We start from the raw sequence: 14740 nt of genomic DNA on the forward strand, positions 1-14740 counted from the left end.
GGTGGTCGGACGAGTCAACAACAGCGGTCGAAGCACTATTGCAGACCTAACATATCTGGATAACATTCTGAAATAAATTTCAGAATGTTGCGTTATATTGCGTTACGTTGCTGGTCTAGATATTCAGCACTGTAAATTTATCTATTAAATAAAATTTGTAAAGGTAAAACTATTACAATATAAACAACTAAAAAAAATTATATGTAAAATATGTTTTCAACGATTTGACATATTGTACTATAATTCTATTTTTTGAATAATTTTGTTTTTCTTAAGCCATGTACATGACATTTTCTGTAGTTTCAAGGTAAAATATAGATACCTTTTAAAATAATAGTAGATTCCATAATTATAGTACTCATAATAAAGACTAAATTAGCGCACCAACTACAAGGCTGCATAAAACGAGTAATTCTTTCAAAGTCAATTGTATACGTTTTTTCAACAAAATACCTAGTATCTCACAAGTGTTGTCAATAAATAAATTTAAATCGTATATGGCCTATTATAATATAAATGAATATTTAAACGATTCTAGTGCTTGGATATGAATTGCTCCAGTATAAAGAGGGAACGCGACTGAATCTCTCGGCTGCATTTCCTGACACTGGGGCGATCGCCAACATCCACGACTGTTTCTATGTAAATTGGGAACAAACCGTGATCCATGTGGTATCAAATTATTTCAGTATAATTAGTATTATTATTATCTTCTTATGTAGCCAAGTTCACATTTCAAGGATCGTCATGCTCGATTAAATGTCATTGCTTGTGGCGGCGTCCATGCGTCGGGTTGTCTCTCTCCCTAAAATATGGCGAGGGGGCCGATGGCTGGCCATGCGTGATACTCGTGAACGGGTGCTACTTATGACTGGTCGACTTGAATTCGTGTATGCTCACCGCATGTTAGTTATTTCGACTATGTATTTTCGTGTTGTTGCCACGAGAATGTAGGTGCGTGCTTCTATTTCACCTGATAGAGGAACTTTGACAATCTGAGACAAATGTTTGTTTTTAATTCATTTTATTATTATTTATTTGTTAAGATGTCATGTGGAACATGGTGTAATGATTGCAGCTCCAAACGTTGTGTAAAACAAAAACAACTAAGCGATTAAAAAGAGTGGCAGAGAGTTTACTGCCAGTTCTTCTCTACCGAGCTACGCCCTTGATTTGAGAACTGGAAGTAAATGTAAAATTAGAAGCATTTAATGTATATTTTTTTTTGACGTTCATAAGTGTACTTTGTGTTACCTATATATTATTTTTTACCTAATAAATTATTTTTTACTTTGACTTTGACCTACTAAAACACCCTACAAATACCTTCAAATACCTGGGCTTAATTATTGATGCAAGGCCTTGTTGAGCCCCTCAAATAAACTACCTATGTTCTCGAACTTATGTTTTGAAACGCCTTACGCTAAGGACTCATGAAGCGGTTTTCACCCACGCCCACCGCTGTGGCAGAATGTAGTTTTATTTAAAAAACTCACGAGACCCGAGTTTTGTGCGGTTACGCAGCCGTCGCGGTTGCGATTATCGCTCGCAAACTTGGCGTTTGATTATCGCAATATGAGCGGTTGCAAGACGGGCGGCGAGAAACGATCAGTTGAGTTCCAGACCGCCATGGACACACACCAGAAACGAGCCGTTGCGTTATACTTACTTCACAGAAGAATTAAAAAAGAAGGCCTAAAAGTTGGCAGAGGGGCAAGTGGAATGCGGCGTAAAAATATGGAGACACCACTCACACACCTATAGTCCTTCGTCTCTTCACCTGTCCCTGTGGGAGAAAACCACATATAAAAGTATGAGGTCTTCTCTAGTTATATAATATAATCACTATTATATTATTACCAATATTTCAAAACTCACATTACACACATTTACCAAAAATCTCAAACAAAATGGTGTCAACCTGTTCTGTGCTGATACAAAAAATATTCTTATAGTGCAAAAACAGTTTAAATATAAATTTGCGTTATGTAGATATCACAAAGTAAAATACAGTTCATGTCATGTCAACAGCAAGAGACTGGCTGCCCACAACACAGGGAATCCTAGGGGCCAGTGCAGTTTACCTAAATATCTTGTAAATTGTGTATAATAAAGTTTTTTTTCTTCTTTCTGCTCTGAGAAAATCTCACCGAGATTTTAGCTTGTTGAATATACTGATATTGAAAGGTATATGCCTATATGTCTATAGATATTATCAATAGTTGTGGGAACGATGTAGGAGAAATTGATGATATATTGTATCTTATGACAATGACCTGATTGTTCGTGTTCCGGTCCGGTGGTGGAGAGGCTGGCTATCTGTCACTCAGGTCTCCTGTTACAGAGACCAGTCTCACACATACACTTCCAAATGTTATCATCTTAGTTTAATCATAATAACCTTCTATGTATGTATATGTGAGAGAAGAAATAAAGATTATTATTATTTAAAAAGATAAAGTTTACGTGATACTTGAACTTAAACAGGCACCATATTTTAATATTTTCTCTAGGCTGAAATTAATACTTCAATTAGGCGTTCCATTAAACGGTTTACGATAACCTTTATTTCCTTCAATTTCAATTCTTTGCTTAACAAAATTAATGAACCACCACGTGGCTATTAGTTTATCTCTGCTGAACGAGCTACCAACGTGGTGATTACCTTTTGAACACACATTCCTGTTTTTAACCAATGCAGCATCTTTGACCAATATTTTAATAAGCGTCTCGTCCTATAGAATTTGTATAGAAATTCAATTAATTAAATCAATTAAGGGTATATGAAGTAATATTTAATAAACTGCTCTTACAATATATAAATCAACAATACGTTTAAAGCTTTTACGGAAAAGTCAGAGCATATTTAATAGAGCACTCAAACTGATATTTTACCGTACTAGGTAAGATTGAGTGTCCATTTCCACAACCTTTCCATTAATATCTGGTTTAGATGTTATATTTTACCAGCGTTACGTTCAAACTTAAAATACTATCGTCGTTGGTCATCTTGAACCTTGCTCCCAACCCAACCCCAACATTTTTGTTTGGCGTATCTTCCAAGCAACAGACATTTTCATGATAAAGAAATTCCATATAAATATCTGTCGTTTGGTGTATTTGGTCCAGCTTAAGAAGGTTTGCAGATGCGGGCTCTCATTATTGCGGTCTTTTGCGCGTAGTTCATCTTGTCGAGCACGTCTTGCATCTCGGGCCAAGGCTCGTAGCGCTGATGGATGACGAAGAGCTTCAGCACGTCTGGATTGCGCAGATCCATCGTGCGGGAGATACTTTCGCGGGTATGAGTCGTGTATACTACGTCAGCCTGGACAAAAAAAGACACTGCAACTTCAATAACAAGGAAATGTCCCTGTTATTGGTGTTAGCTCTCTCTCAAATGATGATTTTATTGATATTATATGGTTGATGTAACAATATCTGTGTACCAGAGTTTAATTTGTTAAAAATATTTTCACTCTTCGATACCTAAACTCATTTAAAGTCGGTTAAATAAATAATGTTTCCCATGAATCTAATGCGTTAACTCTATTTAGAATCAAACTTACTTTATGGTTAGAAGCCCAGTAGATGGAAAAGATGCAGAGAGCGAAGCTGGTGCAAGTGACGAGAAATAGTGGAATAGTTTCCCAATACACCCTCAGAACATAAGTTAAATGAAGCCTTCGCGGTATAGGTACGTCGTACTGTGTCGGCGGGATGTAATGACCTGCGTTCCTCGTCAACACTCTGCTCGCTGGGATCACTTTTAACGCAATAATAAACGGCCGCAATAATGGGGCCGTGCACAGAAATTTTGAGAGCATTCGAAAATAAACTAAAAATAAAAACAACTTTAAACTATTTGTCCCTTACAATCTAGCAGTCATTGTTGAATTTTTTGGTTGTGACTTATGACATCAGTTACAGCTATGGGGTTCCACGAAATGGTTCTATTTTTAAATTTTACTTAAAATTTTAGATTTAAAGACGAAAGATTCGATGAAACCTTCGATTATTCCGAAATATTAAAAATAATAAATTGTATCGTAACTAAAATAAATGTACCTAAATAAAGTTAATGTATTATTTTAGATCGGGAGGTGTTTGAGTGCTGGCTATGTACAAAGAGTATATAGACTTGGCGAAAAAATTAATACAAAACGTCAGATGAAATTCAAAAGTCAAGTTAATATAAAAGAAAATTACTTAAATTTATAAGACAAACATTCGAAAACAGATATTATTATAGACAATATGAAAATTAATTTGTGTAATTATAATTTCCCAATCTCATAAAATGAAAATTTAACTAGCATAAAGATAAAGTAGGTATATACTTTAAAGATAAAGTTTAATATTTAACCTTAATATTTTTGTTAATACGATAGTAAATCATTGTTGTGCTTGTAGTTAGGAAATTGCGAAGGTGATGCCATTACGAGCCCCGCACCGACGTATATCTCCAAGAACTAAACGCCGTTGTCGAGCTATCAAGGAGTTCTTTAAGAAAACAATCGGTAACCTAACTTGACAGTCTTAACTTAAATAAGTATCTTTTCGAGTAATTTATTGACAAAATGTAAAATTCTCGCCATATCCATATCATATTTTTAAGCTCATAGGACTATTATTTTAAACTGGCGTTACGGCTTTGGACCTATTTAAACATAAACGACACACTTTGTTTCCAGGAACTCTATCACAAACCGACTCCAGAACGCACTCAAGCATCGAACTTAGTGTCTCTGATCTCCAAAGTAAAATAGATATAATAGAACAACATCTTGACAAAGTAAGCAAGCATTGTCGGGACCTGTCCTTTCTTGAACACAATTTTCGTAAAGGGGAGAGCACGACAAGCCACGAAATTAAACAGACCACGCCAAGTAAACCAGCGTGTGAAAGCAGCAGAACACGAGATATAGAAACTAAAATACTTTATGAAACACCGAGAAGGAATTATACTAAATCGCATAAAAGTCAGTCCATGAGTAAATGGGGCAGTGACGAAATAATTATGAATGATAATAAACATTTCCACAAGGTTTGTAACAAAGAATACGTCGTTGAGAGACCATGCAACATACCCAGGAATCCCGAATGTCGGTTTAAACATTTTAAACCGATCTCGCATCCTAAATCAAAACGTGACAATAATATAAATGAAGATAATTTAAAAAGAGTATACTCAAGTATAAGTCTTCAGTCACCTAGAGAATCATATAATAAGGATACATGTCAATCGAGATATCAGGATAGTCATAGACGTCACAGGAAAATTGCAAAAGGCATTGAAAACGTAATCTTAAGGGAGTGCGAAGACACTGGACGCTTAAAACCTGATAACAAAAAAGATACCGAACGTCGAAAAACCCGCAAGAAATCACATCACTATTCCAATGTCGATAAAGATTTTATAGCGGATATAATACGAAAACAATATAAGCCAGTGAAATTATTTGGTAGAAGATTATCAGACTTCAGTCAATTTTCAGCGCCCGTATGCCGTGATCAAGAATTTACCATCCGAAATGATGTCATGGAAGGCAGTGAATTATGCTCGTGTTGTTTTGAAGGCCATAGAAAAGTTAGGCACCGTCATTGCGAGCGGTATAACCTTAGTGATATGAGAAGTATCTGCGATGCACGGTTGTACAGTTCGAAGCAGCAAAGGAGGTACAAACAATCTCATATTACTAACTATAATGATTCTAATCTTTACGATTTGGTGCCAGTTAAAGAAAAGTCCAGTCCTAAATCTAGACGAAAATTTATTGAAGAAAATAATAAGCGGCATGAGCGCTTTAGAGAAGTATTACCATCCCCTAGAACAAATAGACCACGGCTCAATCTTACAGCACAACGGTACGCTTACGATGATATGATACTTCCCAACGTAACTCATAGATCGTTAAGAAAAAAGCCGCCACTTGAAGTAATAGACGATTATTCAGATTTATCTCGGTATCGTCAAATGCGTAGGGACCAAGGACCAAATAAAACGCAAGATGGTGGAACGTTGAGTAGTCTACAATATCCGAACATAGAACCAAAACATGTTAATATTAATAATGAAACAATGCACACTCAAGTAACGAGTTGTACAGTAGACAAAACTGATAAAGCTCTTTGTGAAATAAAAGACATTCTACAAAGCTTTTTACATGAAATCAAAAGAGAATCAATTCATAGTCACTCCGAGATGAGTAGCAAAAGTATTAAACAATCACAAACACAAGTCAACGACCAGAGCAATTCCCATACGACACCCAAAATTAACCAATCCAGCTTCATAAATAATAGTTCAGCACAATATCCGCCGCCCCCAATTGTTCCATCTTTCAATCCTTGCTGTTATCCTGTTTTGCCAATATGTCCTATTAACTACTCTCCTAACAGTTTTATGGTACCCTCGCCAAGTTATACTTGCGCCACTTGTACTCATAACTGTCAAGAAAATGTATCATATGATAATAATGTAAATAAAACCTCTGTACCATCTTGTCACCATGAAACCCAAGAACTCATTAAAGAAATTTATAAATGTGTTGCTCGAAATGGTAATTGTACTCACGCCAGACGCGCAAGTAATGAAAATGTACGACAGATCAAAGTCGAAAAGAAGATATTAACATCTAGAAGTGTCGGAAGTTCCAAAGCTTCTAAGCATGACGCTATGGTAGAAACACCAAAAATGAAGTGCCATTCAAAGAGTTGTGAAGCTATCGGATCACGAATGACAAGTGAGTCTTGTTACTCTACAAATCCGACGTTATCTGATACTGTTATAGAAAAGCTAAACCTACAAACTTCACGATCTTCATCTGAGACCGAAATGGAGAAGACTTGTGAGGTATGCAATGTTCCATTATTATAAAATTATCTAACGATCCGCAAAACATTTCATTCTAATTCATAATGTTTCAGGCCAAAAAGAACAAAATTTCAAAGGTGTTAAATAGATTTGGTCTATTTAAACGTAAAAAGAAAGACGTGATTGAGGAAGTAAGCGAAAGCGAGAGTACGATAGAAGTCGAAGTTATGCCACATACTAGGCCTCCGTTTAAGCAAAATATTCTAAATTATAACGTACACGCTCAAGAGTGCTTTAATAGACCACGAAAAGCGAGATGTTGTCCGGCTCATGACTCGTTGCAAGAATATGCTTGTGGAAATGATTATGTTTCCCAGGAATTTACTTACGACATATGCAAGCACGGGCAACACCCGCAGGCTCATTCTACGCCACAACGTTGCCCAATGTTACGTGCTCCCACCTGCTGTCACGATCACAATCACCACGACCCGCCGCAAATTCCTCAAGTGCCTCTCTGCCTGAAAGAAATTGAAGTCAAAAGCATTGGCACACAGAGTGACAGAAAACTTTCACTCTTACCCCGATTTAAAAAGAAAGTTCAATCTGCTCAGATGCAGCTTCAGCAACATAGTACGATAACGACGCAGACCCCAAAGGAAAGGAACATTATTCTGAATTGGGAAAAGCTAAAACAGAAAGCTACGAAAAATGTGAGCAGTAATTCTGACCCTCTTAAGTTTTCGATTAAAACACAGAAGGAACTCGCTTTAGGAGATACTAAAATGCGAAATGCAATGTTAAAGAAATTATTTTACAAAAGGAATCCGTTTTCACCCCGAAACCTTATAGTACGGACACTGCTCGGTAAGGACAAGTCATCATGGGGTGACCCACCCCGAATGTATAAGCCACGTATGTTTATATAAGAAAATCCAACTTATGTAAAATTGTAATTCATCTCTTGTCAAGTGTTGCAGTTTGTGATGTTTACAAATGTTATTTTTTATCGTTGTGTATTTAAAATTAAAGAATGTTTAAGCATTTTATTTAGTTTCTGAGGCATTGCGCCTGTATCGACATCAGTTAGTGAGCGAATTTTTTAACCGCGTAAGCTGTAGAACTAAGTCTCTTCGCTAATCGGTTGAAATAAGGTTGAAGTTTGAAGTTTTGAATCCATGGTGATTCAAATAAATACAGTTGTATCATTCAGATTCAATTCCTCATCATTTATAATTGGTCTAGTATCCCCATACCTTTGCATTTTTTTGCATAAAATTGTATGCATTTCGTTTTTGCATTCATTAGAAGGTTATTCATACTAAACCAACACAATCGACTTACTAGTTGATTTATTATAGTTTAGAAACTATTTTCTGTATCCTTGTCGGCTATAGATGCCGTCGCCGTGCCGGCTATAGATCGCTGATGTGATCCGTGACAACAATCCGCTAGTAAAACAAAAGTAAAAAAGATTTCGAGAGCCGATAAATACTTCTTTTTGCGTTGAAAGTCACTATCTTATTTTAAAAGAAAAAAAAACTTGAATGGTTGAAAGTTGAGTAATCATTATTTTGTCAACATAGTACTAAATTATTTGGCTTATTATTCCAAAATGAAATTCGAAATTTTCAATTAAGTTTCTTAATATACTAACTAATACTAACGTATCCTACTATTGTACCAATTAGAAATGTGCGACGAGGATATTGCTAAAAGTTTCAAACAACGGTTTAAAGGAATTGAAAACTTTCTGCGCAGAGTCGCTTTCAATTTAGGTACGTTTTTATAGACAATATTTGTACGCTACAGCGAATATTGCATTATTATACATGAATTTCTAATGTGCTCCAGGAAACAGCGCTTCACAAACCGAAGTCAAAATTATTTCGTGCATACCGATTGATGTGACCGATCTCCAACAAAAAATTGTGAATTTAGAGAAGGAGTTGCAGGATGTTAAAGGGTCCGACAAGAACATTACTTCAGGAGACGTATCTAAGAGAGCGAAGACATCTGAAAAAACGACAGCTTTCAACGCGACTGTCCCGGAAACTTGTTTGAGGGGTCCTGAAATTTATGACTCAAAGGCTAATATTGACAAATCCGTCAATCCAGATAAACAAAGCAAGAATATATTTTGTCCCAATCAACAAGACTCGGATGTTTCCTTCGTCTTCTCTGCATTATCGCTTGGATCTTGTGGACAACAAACTAAAACTATTGGAGATACTGACTGTTCTAAGCAGCCAATACAACAAAGCAAAAGGCGAAATATCTTTAGACGGAAGAGAAAGGTAGCCCGGGAGGAAAAACAAAAACCAAAAACGCATTTTGTTTATTACGCTGAAACAATAAATCCACTTTTATTGAGCCGAAATTTAAAGAGCCAAGCAAAGCCACAGATTAAAAAAGACATATTTAGTACACACCTCTCCAAAATTATGCGAAAGCAATACGACTCAAGGTTTGGAATTGAAGAATTTTCAGATACAAGTCACTTTACGAGACCTATCTGCAAAGATATAGATTCTCCAGTACGGAATGACTCTGATATCTGTTCTTGCTGCTATGGTAGATTTCAAAACATTGACAATTACATGGGAAATGGTATTAATTTAATGATTGAACGTGATCGCTCGTATGTTAAAACGAAAGATTTTAACAAAGGGTATTACGATTCTAAGTTTTATGATATTGTACCTGTGAAAGAAATATCGGAAAGTTCAGTAAATAAACATCAAAAAGCGATACCGAAAACATTTAACAACATGAACTGCCATAAAACGCCGCGAAATAAATACCAAATCGATCCAATCACTCTAAATTATCGTGCAGAAACGTATCGTCGTTATCAAACTCGACAAGATGTTCATCAAAATGAACCCATCCCATCTCATTCAAAAAGGCAAAAATACTTGCAAAAGAAAAATCTAGTTTACGAAGATACCTCTAGAAGTTTCTCAGTGAATTGTGGTAGCATATATACGAAACGTGTACTTTCACCGAAAGTTACCGTCACTCGCGATCAAGCCATGACAAATGAAAGAGAAAACCACATAACATTTAACATAAATTCTAAAGATAATCTCGGAAAAACGTCAAAAAGTATTCAATTAGAAGTCGATTTGTTGAATGACACGAAGACTGAGACAATGCTGAACCAGATAAAAAGTATATTGCAGTCCGTGCTAACTGAAGTTAAAACAAATACTCAATTAAACAAAGGCGAAACAGTGAAAAAGGATGCTATAGTACAAAAAGGTTCCTCTGAAAATAACATAACCAAGGACTCTGCTAATCATTTTACTTACACTGCAGCAAACCCTTCATTTTATTCTCCATATGCACAGGCTTACATGCCTTTTGGCCGAGTATGTTTTGATAATATTCCTTGTCAGCCAGTAAAATGCGTCCAGAACTCACCGTACTTTATGCAGTCCTGTCAAGGACGCTGTAAGTGTTCTTGTCAACGCAAAGACAATTGTTTCTTTAAGTGTGACACACCCAATGCAATAACAACTGCAACTAATACTAACAGCCACACAACTGAGACAAACAATCTTATTCAAGAGATTTACAAGTCTGTCGCGTTAAATTTAGATTATCTCCCTAAAAATAATTATTCTAGTTCGAATTACGATAATGAAAAGTCTGAAACAGATATGAAAAGCATGGTGGGCGAATCCAAAGTGGCAAAAAGTGATAAAGAAATAGAAGCCTTGCTATCTATGTGCACTGAAACTAGTTCGCAGTCAGAAGAAAAAGAAACGAAAGAAACTCTTACTGACAAAAAAACAAATCAAGAACCTATAGAATCCAAATTATATCATCTGTATCGACTGGAAGAAAGAAATAATATAAGGAATGATAATATTAGAAAACAAGATTTGGGACACACCTACGGCGACACAGAGAGCCATAGTACAGTCGGACCTCGAAGTTTAAATGAAAAGGTAGGATTAGGTTAGTTTTAAAATAATAGAGTTTAGTTGAATACTTTTTCGAATAAGATAATTTAAATTTTCCAGAACAAAAAGGGCTTTTTCAATAGAATCGCGAAGTTTTTGAGAAGGCGTAAAGTTTCACAGCACGATGACAACGTCGGAGAGGAGGATTGCGAATCGTCTGAAGAAAGCGAGACCGATGAGTATGAGACGGTCTATAGCGGAAGTGTTAACGGATCGCGAGACAACAATCCACCGCCTCACAGAACAATATACACGAAAAAGAAACCGCGTATTAATATCCAAGTGAACGGTAAAAGGATACGGCGGTCTCCTTATATGGAGCAAGAGTACCGGCGGCATTGGAACGAAGATTTGACGTTTGGACAAAACGAGCAAAAGGACGCACGCGATCAAGCCGTGACTAGCAAATCGGTGAGATACCAAAAGCAGTATGCTCCCTACCGGAGCAATTACGAGGCCAGAAGTGTGATTATCCATAGAGACAGTAGTCATGATCTCGCTCAATATGAAAATGCAAAAGAGAAGAAAGGCTTTCTAAAAAAACATAAGCTGGGACTACGTTGCGGGGAACATTGGAAAAATTTAATCTTGGACAATTAATTGGTTTGAAGAAATTTTGTTTGTTGACCAGTTATGTGAAGTGTGTTTTAAATAAAGTAATATATTTTGTTAAATCCTTTATTAAATTACTAAGCTAATTTTAGACTACTTTTTTCACTTTTTAGGTAATTACTCTTTAGGTAATTGAGATCATCGATAACGAATCTGAAAAAAAAATTAAAAATTTCAATAAGTACTGTTTGGCTTACTGAAACGATGCCAATAAATTTGGCACACACTACCTGTAGAATAGTACAGGCAAGGGCACAGTGGCCAGGTGCCATAGAGCATGCGCGTCCCAGCCGTAAAGTGGTGGGAAGTCTAACAATTCGAGGGTCAGGGCCGCGCCTGAAGACAACGTGAAGGCCACCAGCCGCCAACATTCGCGCCGACCAGATATATATTGAATCCCGGCCCATAATAACCAGATTACAGAGCCTGCAACCCCTGTAAACATTTTAACAATATTTTATTACAATTGACAAAATACAAAGATTAAATTTCGTTATGGGATCATTATGGTACCCAATCGAATTAAAATTTGTGTTTCTTAATTCATTAAATACGTTTATACTTACCAAAGCAGATGTTCACTAGCATATTATAGTCATAGTCAATTCTACCAGTGTACAAATATCGGACATGTTCCACGAAATACACCACTGTTGCTAATAATGCCACTGCAGACAATTTTCGTCTCTTGTGGAACACCCTGGAATTGTTTTATGAAATTTAAGTTATTTACTTAACTACATAATAAACTCTGTAAAAGTGCATGCAACTAAACGCTTTGCTTTTCTTCTAAATAAAGCTTAAATTAAATGTATTCCAAAAAAATATTTCAAATAGAAGGAAAAGTACCTTAATACAGCAGCAACAAATAACATAATTACCATAGACAATGCACATGCATAGTCCATAAATTCGGTGAAATAGTTGTCTTTGGTATGGAAAATGGTAGACCACATCCATGCATTCATACATACCTGTAATAGGGCATTTTCATTAACTTTAAACTAAAACTGGGTACAGCACTGTTTCCCAAAGTGAGGCCCACAACCCACATTGGGGTAGTTTGATTGTTAAGGGCGTTTATTCGAAAATTTAATAATATTATTCAAAATTTCAGTTTTTCATTATATTTTAAAAATTTACTTACTGTGTTTCGTTGAAAATTTCCTAGTAATTTCTCCCCAAAACCTAGTTTGTTAAGTGAACAGTTCAATATTTTAATATTAAAAATTATGTATATTACATAGTGGGGCCTAGCTATTTTAGAAAGGCTAAGGTGATGGCATGGCATGGCACAAAAAAGGTTGGGAAACACACAGGTACAAATGTGATTTTGGTTAAGCATTATAAATGTGGCACTTTGTTATTAATGTAGTATTATGAAGATAGAGATTATATTTAAAATTTAATATACATTAACATTGAATTAAGTTATTTTAATTAGTAGTCTATTAATGTATCCAGTAAAAGTAAGGAATATATATCTTATTTATACTTACAATAGCAAATGCATGCCAAAAGAGTACTATAGGTGTTGTTTTAATAGGAAACTGCTTAATTATTTCCTGATACATGGAGGCATGGACAGCAAGATTCAGGAAAGAGGCAAAAGTAGAAGCTGGTTCTTGCACACCCATAATTTTCCTGAATGGCCACTGAAATAAAAATATGGCATAATCAACTTAGTACTGACTAAATTTTAAATTACAAATTTTAATAAATGAGTTGTGTTGCTCTTCTCTTTATTAGTATTAATGCTATACTATTTGATATTTATATATTGTGTGTTTAAAATTAAGAACTTATTACCTTTCCATGAAACTTAGGTGTATTAAAGCCCCGTTCTTCAAATCCTTGAACTGTCTTCCACATACAATTGTATCGACATTCATCATCACAAGTCCACCAAGATATTTTACTCCATATGTCTTGCAAAGCTGCAGCATGTGGTTTAAATTGATTTTCTAAAACAGATATCATTATTAAACAAATATTTCCACAAACATTACAATATTAAATAAACCCATCTGTAAGAAGCCTTCCAAAAATTGGATCGCAATTCATAGTTAATTTCTATTCCAGTTTTATTGCCAAATCAGATAATTGATGTAAAACTAAACGTACCTTTCGTGCAATTTTCATTATTACAATTCTTCAGACATTTATTGTAAAATGGTGATCGATCACCGTCACTGCATAAAACAAACTTGGAAATGGACAAAAAAAGTATCATTGTGAACCACATTTTAATGGGTTTGTCTAATGCACCAATTATTATCACAGTCACAGCTTAAACCAACTCAAATCAAATTACATTTTAACATTTATTATTTATTATTAAACATATTGGTTTTAAAAATGACGGGTAGACTGTTTGCCAAAGACTAACGAAACACGCTCAAGAAAAATTTATAGATAATATAATTTATAACAGACCATTTAGAGATAATACTGTAAATTTATCATTTTTAATTAAGATGTGGTCGCCAAGGTTAGAGATACTATTAGGTTCGATATGGAGTCTTAACAGGGGTATATTCTTGGGTCCCTTGTGTGAAACATTGGATATGATGAAGTCCTTCGAAGAAGTCTGATGCCACTTGTTGACCGTACAGAGGATACCCTGCAAGTCTGCGACACACCGTTGATGTTTGTCCAGCTTTCGATCGCGTTCGCTCGGTCTTGACCGATAGTATTGTAGGAAATGTCGCTTCCACAAATTATCCGAAAAATGGTGGAAGCTCACAATAACGGTCATTGGAATGCTTTCTAGACTTTTTTGAGGCCGTCATAACTTAAAAATAGGAATTCGAGCGCGACCAGCGAAAGCGTGTAAACAATCCTGACGCTCCACCTGATGACGACCTGAGCAAAAACTCCGTGTTTTTTGCACGTTTGCCAAGAAATGATTTTGAAGATTTATGCGTGGGTCTCGGTGTGTACATTTGCATTTGACAGGAGTAAGGCAGGTTGGAGGCATTCGTCAAGTTTTATGGGGTTTTTAAGTTTAAGTCTTATATAATCCCAGCATGAACAAAATGCAGCAAGGGATATGCGTCGTCGTTAAAATACTTTATCACGTAAACATTCAGGCTTTGTTACGTGACCATTTCCATACAAATTAGCGGCAGTGACTTCGTCTCAAGTCCTGGAATATAGTTTATTTTTTTTATATAGTTGAGTACGAGAAAGGAGTCGCTCTCCAATATAGTAATATCAAAATTTCATACTATGCAAGGTATCTAAATATATCCAACATTTTATTTTACCCAACTATTAATAGGGAATGTAAATGCCTCCCACATCGTTTGACATAATAGCGTCGTAAAAGTTAAGTTTTTAA

The 14740-nt window shown here is 35.7% G+C and overlaps 3 protein-coding genes across 4 annotated transcripts; 2 read left to right on the forward strand and 1 right to left on the reverse strand.

Moving 5' to 3' along the window:
• Window positions 1–4237: 4237 nt before the first annotated feature.
• On the forward strand, window positions 4238–7851 carry LOC123708941. 2 transcript variants are annotated; one of them, XM_045659977.1, is made up of 4 exons: window positions 4238–4329; window positions 4411–4517; window positions 4692–6853; window positions 6928–7851. In XM_045659977.1, exons 2-4 carry the CDS (start codon window positions 4430–4432, stop codon window positions 7741–7743), a joined length of 3066 nt encoding a protein of 1021 aa, XP_045515933.1. In that variant the 5' UTR covers window positions 4238–4329; window positions 4411–4429; the 3' UTR covers window positions 7744–7851. The 2 variants fall into 2 exon arrangements, with proteins under 2 accessions (XP_045515933.1, XP_045515932.1); XM_045659976.1 differs by having other exon boundaries at window positions 4275–4325.
• A 519-nt stretch (window positions 7852–8370) lies between these two features.
• LOC123708672 lies at window positions 8371–11482 on the forward strand. The gene is made up of 3 exons (XM_045659495.1): window positions 8371–8592; window positions 8669–10770; window positions 10846–11482. Exons 1-3 carry the CDS (start codon window positions 8508–8510, stop codon window positions 11383–11385), a joined length of 2727 nt encoding a protein of 908 aa, XP_045515451.1. The 5' UTR covers window positions 8371–8507; the 3' UTR covers window positions 11386–11482.
• Window positions 11452–13768, reverse strand: LOC123708673 (post-GPI attachment to proteins factor 3). The gene is made up of 7 exons (XM_045659496.1): window positions 13522–13768; window positions 13207–13361; window positions 12897–13052; window positions 12247–12371; window positions 11964–12097; window positions 11628–11832; window positions 11452–11550 (listed from the first exon to the last, which is right to left on the reverse strand). Exons 1-7 carry the CDS (start codon window positions 13640–13642, stop codon window positions 11475–11477), a joined length of 972 nt encoding a protein of 323 aa, XP_045515452.1. The 5' UTR covers window positions 13643–13768; the 3' UTR covers window positions 11452–11474.
• Between the last annotated feature and the right edge of the window lie 972 nt (window positions 13769–14740).

This window comes from Pieris brassicae, chromosome 4 (genome assembly GCF_905147105.1).
Source record: "Pieris brassicae chromosome 4, ilPieBrab1.1, whole genome shotgun sequence".
In the NCBI taxonomy this organism is placed as follows: domain Eukaryota; kingdom Metazoa; phylum Arthropoda; class Insecta; order Lepidoptera; family Pieridae; genus Pieris; species Pieris brassicae.

Bases quoted from the DNA above. Each gene is read 5' to 3' on its own strand.
- LOC123708941 (XM_045659977.1), top strand. From the start codon at position 4,430: ATGCCATTACGAGCCCCGCACCGACGTATATCTCCAAGAACTAAACGC. The intron at 4,518-4,691 runs GTAACCTAACTT...CTTTGTTTCCAG, and splicing joins GTTCTTTAAGAAAACAATCG to GAACTCTATCACAAACCGAC. The intron at 6,854-6,927 runs GTATGCAATGTT...ATAATGTTTCAG, and splicing joins AAATGGAGAAGACTTGTGAG to GCCAAAAAGAACAAAATTTC.
- LOC123708672 (XM_045659495.1), top strand. From the start codon at position 8,508: ATGTGCGACGAGGATATTGCTAAAAGTTTCAAACAACGGTTTAAAGGA. The intron at 8,593-8,668 runs GTACGTTTTTAT...AATGTGCTCCAG, and splicing joins CAGAGTCGCTTTCAATTTAG to GAAACAGCGCTTCACAAACC. The intron at 10,771-10,845 runs GTAGGATTAGGT...TAAATTTTCCAG, and splicing joins CTCGAAGTTTAAATGAAAAG to AACAAAAAGGGCTTTTTCAA.
- LOC123708673 (XM_045659496.1), bottom strand. From the start codon at position 13,642: ATGTGGTTCACAATGATACTTTTTTTGTCCATTTCCAAGTTTGTTTTA. The intron at 13,362-13,521 runs GTACGTTTAGTT...TATCTGTTTTAG, and splicing joins TAATGAAAATTGCACGAAAG to AAAATCAATTTAAACCACAT. The intron at 11,833-11,963 runs GTAAGTATAAAC...AAATGTTTACAG, and splicing joins GCTAGTGAACATCTGCTTTG to GGGTTGCAGGCTCTGTAATC.